The sequence below is a fragment of the Zeus faber genome, assembly GCF_960531495.2.
Source record: "Zeus faber genome assembly, chromosome: 12".
Lineage (NCBI taxonomy): Eukaryota > Metazoa > Chordata > Actinopteri > Zeiformes > Zeidae > Zeus > Zeus faber.
In genome coordinates this window covers 2,651,622-2,659,704 of record NC_137196.1, presented here as the reverse complement: position 1 = coordinate 2,659,704, position 8,083 = coordinate 2,651,622, and the positions used below count along the sequence as shown (strand labels likewise).

The 8,083-nt window shown below is 43.6% G+C and overlaps 1 protein-coding gene across 1 annotated transcript; it reads right to left on the bottom strand.

Annotated features, from left to right (window-relative positions):
• Positions 1 to 4,569: 4,569 nt before the first annotated feature.
• Positions 4,570 to 5,532, bottom strand: ptf1a (pancreas associated transcription factor 1a; the record flags this gene model as incomplete). The annotated part of the gene is made up of 2 exons (XM_080011708.1): positions 4,570 to 4,772; positions 4,929 to 5,532. The coding sequence occupies 2 exons, from the start codon at positions 5,530 to 5,532 to the stop codon at positions 4,570 to 4,572; spliced, it is 807 nt and encodes a 268-aa protein (XP_079867834.1).
• Positions 5,533 to 8,083: the final 2,551 nt, after the last annotated feature.

Here is an 8,083-nt window from a genome sequence, read left to right as displayed (position 1 = left end):
GGTGGGGAGCGGTGGGGGGGCGTTTTGCTTTAATCAACCAGCTTTTTATCAATGGAACTCCTTACCCGCGCGCACCGGAGCCACTTGTTGTCGGAGCCATTGAGAAGTTAAATATCCAGGAAAGAACACAAGTTACCATCTCAAGGGCTCCGTCAGAACAAAGGACCAGCGCCTTAGGACCATATGTTTAATGGCCACAGCCGTCCAGCCGCTATTAGAGGTAAAAACGTCGCCCTTTAAAAGTTGGAAAGGCTCCTTTATTTGAGTTAGATGGAGCACTTGCGCACAAAACCAGACGCGCGCCTCGCCATTGATTCGCTCCTTTTTTATTTCTTTCAGGAGTCTGGGGGCGGTCGCCGTCATCCCCGTTTTCATTACAACATAAGCTTTTCATCACCCGGCTTTGTTCACGGTGAAAGTAATGCTGCGAATCAAAGAGATGACAATATTTTCAATCAGCTTGGAGACCCTCGCACAAGGGCCCTCGAGCTTTGGCAAAAATCGGGGCCTGTTATTCATCTTGTCACTCCGCACCTGTGGTCCCTGCATTCAAAGTATACAAACCTGTCCCTATTAACATTAATTATTCACAAACAACACAAAGGCTGAAATAGAGCAGGTTGAAGTCTGTTTATGGCTCCAAAATGCCCCCCCCCCCCGAAGATGTGCCCAAAGCTTTTCCCCCTACTAAGTACCTGTCCATCTCTTTCAGACTGGAGTAGCCCGAGATTTTCAATTTTCAATCACGGCATCTGCTTAATCCTACCGATAAAATATGACACAATATATACCAAACGGGGGACGTGTTAAATCCCGGTAAAGAGTAATTAATGCTGGAAACAATGGCGCTGAAGAGCACAGCGCGGTGACTGGGGACTGGGGACTGGGGACTGGGGACTGGGGGCGGGGGGGCGGTCTCGGAGTTTGTTCTGTTGTGGAGAAAACGCCAGGTGATGGAGGAGCAAACAGCGTCCCAAGGAGGAGGACAAACTGAGTCCTTTCCCTCTTAAAATAATTTGCAGACATAAATTCAATTGGCTTACCAAGGCTCGGCAAAAGACGCGTTAGTTAATTGGCCGGGGGATGCGCTCAGAGAGGGACAAAACAAACCCAAGTAAGTAGACTGGCTCGACCCAGCTCCGAGTGTCACGTCAATGACAATATGTTTTATTTTTGCTAAACGCCCTGCTCTACAGTTCCCATATTGTGCGCCGGCACAATGGCCGATGGAACATTAAAGACGTAGAAAACGGTGCCAACTCGTCTGGAAGACACTGAGGGCCGGGGCCTCACTCTCTCTATCTCTATCGCTCTCTCTCTCACTTTCTTTGCTTGCTCTCGGGCAGCTGCTGTCCAGGGATTGAGACGCAAGGAAATGAAAAGAGGCAAAGTTTGCAATACCAGGTGCACGCCCGGGAGAACGGCGCGGGAGATTGATCTGTTACGCGACGGGAAAGGGGAAGCCTTGATGAAGATGTAGTTTATATTGCAGGGCGTTTCCAGGGACCTGAAGTGTTAGAGATGGCGCGGCGCCCGAGTATATAGGGTAATGTGCCTGCCCTGACTGCCTTCCCCTTTTTTTGTGTCTCTCCATCTCCTTCTCTCTTTGTGGAGCGTCTCCAATTTAAAGGTCTCAACTAATGCGCTTTCGAATTGTTAGCGTCCAACATATATATATATATATAAATATATATATATATATATATATATAGACAGATTTACCGACAGATAGATTGGTAGATATACAGACAGACAGACAGACAGACAGACAGACAGACAGCCGGACAGACAGACAGACGGACAGACAGACGGACAGACAGACAGAAGATTGATTGATAGACATACAGGCAGACGGACTGATAGATAGATAGATAGATAGATCGATAGATAGATAGATAGATAGATAGATAGATAGATAGATAGATAGATAGATAGATAGATAGATAGATAGATAGATAGATAGATAGATAGATAGATAGATAGATAGATAGATAGATAGATTTAAAAAACATACTCTGAAGTAGACAGCATCGTGGGCATTATGTAACTGCCCCAGGGGAGCGATAATCAAAGCGCGATAATCTAGGGATTAATCCGATTACCCATTAAGCCTTCGTGTGAATCCTGTTAGCTCCCTTAAGTTAAAATGTAGCTTTGATAGTTTGATAGTAGCACTGTAGCACATCATTGATCAATGAAGCGCCTGATAATTTCACGTTTGCGTTCAACATTGATATGTTCGATATGTTTAATGAACAATCGGACAATAAAAAAAAAAAGTTTTATATCTTTTCATCTATTTCAATTTGTAGTTTAAGGCATTGTTATACTTCACATCGATTTCCATTCACCGTAGACGATTATATACTATCTTATCATCGTGTTTAAATAGGTTGTATAGATAATTTTTGTTCTTCATTAGAATAATGCAGTATAGGCTGGAATTTGCCATTCTGTAGCGTGTTGTGTTGTATTTCTCTCATACACCCGGCTACACTTGACTGTCGGGTCTATGAGAGAAATATCCCTGCACTATGCGTGCATATAGTCTACTTGTCCGGCGCAATTACGAACCAAAGTTGGGCGTTCCTTCCTCCTTGTGTGCCAAAAGCGTCTTTTTCATTCTGCGACAGGTATAGTCAAGGGACGCCATGGGCTCCATCCAGTGCATTGACACCCCTTTCAGCGGCACCATTATGAAGCAAATCGCTGGTTTGGCATGGTCCCCTTAAATGTTAAACCGCCGCTCAGAGGAAAAAAAAGTAAATAAAACCTGTCAAAGAGAGTAAAATGTTTTGTGCCCTTTAAAGCCGTGCCAAGCCTGGGAGCGCAGATTGACAAGATACCCGGAGTTTTTCAAGCCTCCAATATGCCTTTCCATTCCGCTTGGCTGGTAACGCACCAAAGGATGTCAAAAAGTTGTTGTTGTTGTTGTTGTTGTTGTTGTTGTCTTTGTAAAATGTTCTTTTCACACAAAACCCCCTATTATCACAATAGCATGTAGGGTGCGTGGTACTGGTTTTTTTTTTTGTTTTTTTTTTAAGAAATCCCTTAGAAATAGATGTTACTAAAACTGTCGTTTAATAACAGAAGCTATAGTGTCTTATACGCGTCACTAAATATATAAGAAATAATAATAATAATAATAATAATAATAATAATAATAATAACTATTATTATTAATATTATTATTATTGTTATTATTATTATTATTATTATTATTATTATTATTATTACATCAAAATAAGTCGATGCATACCGGCCGGAGATTTAGGCTACTCATATATACTATCCAGAGCGTATAGGACTAAAATACAAACGTCCTTGGATAAACTTGTCCAGTCTGTAGTTAGTCCAGTATATGGCGGACTGTGTTTGCTCTCTGATGACACCCATGGGTTTGGTCTATATTTGTCCCAGTCTGTGGGCGGGCGTAAACGAGTGGCACGGGACCATGCCACGGGAAAATCTGACGTTTGATCACCTGGCTACATATGGCAATGGATGGCCAAATAAGCCTACACACACACACACACACACACACAAGTACACCCAACTCTTACATGGCATTTAATCATTCAGCCTTCAAACACCTTCAGATATATCATATTGCATATATATTAGTGGAAATTTTAAACTTTGGCCCCCACAGGCCAAACCAATCTTCTTTCTTTTTGATTTCAACGGTATAGGGCTTTCTTTCGAGAGTAAACTAATAACAACTAATATAGTAATTATCCATCACAATTACAGATTTAATTAATTAAATACACCTCCTTATGTGGAATTATGTAACTTAAATTATCAACCGTTTCATGTTATTCCTGTCGTAGTGAAGAGGCAATTGAACTATTAACTAACTTTCATTTTGTCATCGATGAAGAAGCATTTTTTCAAACAAAACAGTTTATTGTTTGTCATATTAGAACAATCCAGGGGCTCGAATAAAAGGTTTGTCGCAGGCAATGGAATGTGCGTCACTCAAATCTTTTTCATAAATGGGAGCTTGACAATGTAGACATGTATAAATATAAAATCACTGTACAAAAATATAAAAAATATATATATTTCGCACCTTGCGTTCATTAGTAATAAATTAAACATACATTACACCAAATTAAAAAATAAATTAAATAAATGTCTTTATCATGATTGCATGTTCCTCAAAATATACAATCACGTAATTTAAATATTTATTTTTTCTTTAAACAAACAAAAACACACCGAATCCACGATAAAATAAAAATATCAACGATATGCTCACACGGTGTTCACATTTTACAATGTGTGTTGAAACGACCAGAGGACATTAACAACCTGTCTCCACATTCAGTGAAAACTATTTTCAGATGGCGGTGGTGGGGGTGGGGGGTCGCAGTTAAATGACTCCATAACTGATCTTTTAGATTATCTTTTTTTTTTAAATGTATTCATTTGTTCAACCGAAGCTTCTCGACACACTAAGAAATACAGATTTTTACAATTAAAGGCATGTTTGGAACTCATAATGATTCGTTTCATTCATCTGTGTCAGTGTCTTGTTCTCTCAGAAAAATGTTTTTTGTATTTTTACGCCACCATATTGAAAGGGGGCTCATTTTCAATGTCGGTGAAAGACGATTTGATATGCAGTTTCCGTGGATCTTCCGGAGTCCAGACTTTCGCCGTCCGGATGACGTTCTGTTCCCTCAGTTGGTTCTCGTCTGTCCAGGACAATGAGTGACCGGCGAGAGGAGGTAGGCCGTAGTCCGGGTCGCTTGGAGAGGGAGACCCTGAAGAAGAGGAAGAAGAGGAAGAAGAAGAAGAAGAAGAAGAAGTCGTCAAGACAAACGACCAATTACAACGAAACAAATCGGTACCTTTTGTTAATCTATGTGTCTCAAAACGAGATGACGGGTTGGAGGGGGGAGGTGAGAAAATAGACTTACTTGTGCCTCGGTGACAGATGATTACTTTCTTAGGCTGTAGGTCCGCGTCGCTGTCGGAGCTCCTAATGGGCGCGTCGGACCGCACCAGCTCGGCGAGGAAGTTGATGTAACCGATCGCCAGACGCAGAGTGTCCACCTTCGATAGGCGCTTCTCGTAGGGCAGCGTGGGGATGTGGGAGCGGAGGCCCTCGAATGCGTCGTTGATGGACTGCATCCGCCGCCTCTCACGGACGTTGGCCGCCTGCCGCAGCTGCTGCATCTCCCCCTCGGAGCGCATCCGCCGCCTCCGCTTCAGCGTCGCCGCCGCGTCGTCGTCGTCGTCGTCGTCGCGGCGGCGGCGGCGGCGACGCGGTGAGAAGTCGGACGCGCTGTCCGCGCAGCTGTATGAGTAGGGAGAGGACGAGGAGGAGATGGACAGGTCGCTCGCATCGTAGTCTCCGTCGCGAGGCGTCTTGTAGTAGTCTTGCAGGTGGCTCGTCAGGAACTCGACGTCGTCGTCCAGGAGGTCGTCCCTGGACGACCCGTCGGTGAAAAACTCTTCGTCGTCGAAATAAGGCGACGACGAGAAAGACTCCAGCGCGGAGAAGGGGTCCAGGTCCATCATTTACGTCGTCGCCTTCTTCTTCTTCTTCTTCTCGCTTTCTTGCCCACTAGCTTACTTGTCCTCTGAATGGGCAACAGTTTAGTGTTGAGTGAAGGAATCGGCACGCGAGGCTCCTTTATAGCGACAACTATAGTCGCGTGCCTTTTTCCCCGGGAGAGCCGACCAATGAGAGCTCAGTCCGCCGCGAGCGCAGCGAGCTGGAATCCCAACAACAACTCCACGTGGGCCCGCCCACCTCACGCTCTGTACAGGAGGGAAGTTCTAGATCATGGGCCACAGCGTAAAAATACAATGTCAATCAATTACTACGACGACGCCTTAAAATGTATGTAATATATAAATACTGAAATAGAGGTAGATAACTGAAAAAATGCACACTATTGTGGATGCTATCCAACATATAAGTGGTCAAAATCCCTGAAATGATTAGATGCTCAGAGAAAGCCTTAATGCACACCTGTAGCCAATATTGCGGGACTAGACAACAAGAAGTAACAAGGCGGGAGTATGTGGTAACTGTGACTAAAGTTTAAAATGTTTTTAATACTTTTTTGGAGATTTGGAGAAAACAACTCTAGCAGTTGAATCGCTATATCTTTAATCAGTAATAATGAAAGTAATTCATCGCTTAATCGTCTGCATATCAAACGTTATGAGCTTTTTGTTTTATTTATAATCAAGCTTTTAAAAATGTAATCGACAAAAAAGTCTGTTTTTTGTATTGGCTAAATTAATGAAAATAAATTAGATAAAAGGCAGTAGTAGGCCTATTTTCTCTTTGAATTAACTCTTTGAAAAGGTACCTGTTGCTGTCAATAGCCTAGCCCAGTTCCCCAAGGGTTGCACACTTTCAATGAGCGACGGACAAAGAAGCAGCCCCCCCACACAGCACCTTTTGCAATGAATGACACGCACACACGCACGCACGCACACATTTTATTATAAATGTTCTTGATATGTATAATAATAATAATAATAATAACAACAAAAAAAACATTAATAATAATAATGATAGCCAGTATTTGTATCGCACCTTTCAGACACGACACGTAAGTCAAACTGCTTTGCATTAAAGATTATGAAATCTGATATTGTGATATTTCTTTAGGGCTGGGGGTGTAAACTTACTGACTATACACACACTTTCAGTTGCAGATGACAAAAATACATATAACATTCTTATGATGAGGACCACCAGGGATATACGAATATCACAATGACAGGAAAATGAGAAGGGAAAAAAGTAATAAATAATACCAGTCCAATGCATCGGCAACCATGTGCATTTTTCCTCCTCATAGAAAATAACACTGTTGATTGAATGAGTTAGGTCGATTTGGATCACCTGGAACACCTATATAGCCTGTGTTATAGATTTTCTCAACATAAAGCTTTTGAATTGTGAACGAAATAAATTTTCAGAAATTATCCAATCACTAACTTTTTTTAAATGTAGACCTGTACGCCCGTAAAGCTTTATTCTTTGAGTATATACGTTGTTTTGCGTCAAGCTTATATATCCTATCGTGGGAGGGGTCGACAAGGACATTATGACCATCCCGTCATTTTTAAGAGATTGGTTTAGCCGCGACAACACAAACAGCAGGTATGAGAGCATCACTTGTAAGAAAAATAAATAAATAAAAGCACAGTAGTGGCCCGTGGGGGTTGGGGGGACATCTCACCCGAGACAAATTCATTCCGCCCGGTACCTGAAGACACAAACCAGGTCGTACCAACTGGTCTGCCGCGTGTGAGCAAACAGCCATTCACTACACATAAAGGTATAAAGAATGGTCCCCGTGAGGGACGCGTGAGTGTCGAGGATGTGTGTTTTGTGGACGGAGGAGAGACGTGGCTGCGGTCGTGGGAAGGACACCACCTGCGTCCCCATGCGCCCAGCTAACGCAACACGCCGCGATATAAATTATGCCACTGCTGCCGTTCCACTGAAAAGACACCCCCCACGGCTGCATTGATGTAACCTGCTGGGATCGTATTGTAAAATGTTCCATGAACCTGTTTCCAATTTTACTTTTCTCCACAAACTCCGGTCGCATACGCGTGTCGTGTCCACGCTGCAGCGTCTGCGAACTACCTGAGAGTCTTAAAGCGCAATAGAATTGGCCGTCTCGTTCATCAATCCACCCATACATCCACCATGATCCATCCCTTCCACCCACTCATTTCCCGACTGAGTGTGAACCGTGACGGGTGGGTCGCGGTGTTTAAAATTCACGGACCCAGACGTGTGACTATGGGGCTGCCTATATATTCGGCCTCAAGGGGCCAACAAGCTGCAGAGCGAGGGGATGCTTGGGAATTGCACCACTTGGTCCTCCCGGCGCAGACGGCCGCCGCAGAATGGGCGCAGCAAAGTTCCTGAATGGGAAGTCGTGGAGCGATCGGTCACGGCGCGTTAAGGAAATAAAGTTGGCACGCACACACATACCTAACTCACGCGGAAAAAAAAACAAAAACTTGGGGGTCTCTTTTGGACCGGAGAGGGGGTGGGGGGGCCGGTAGCGGGTGGGGGTGCAGAAAGTGAACG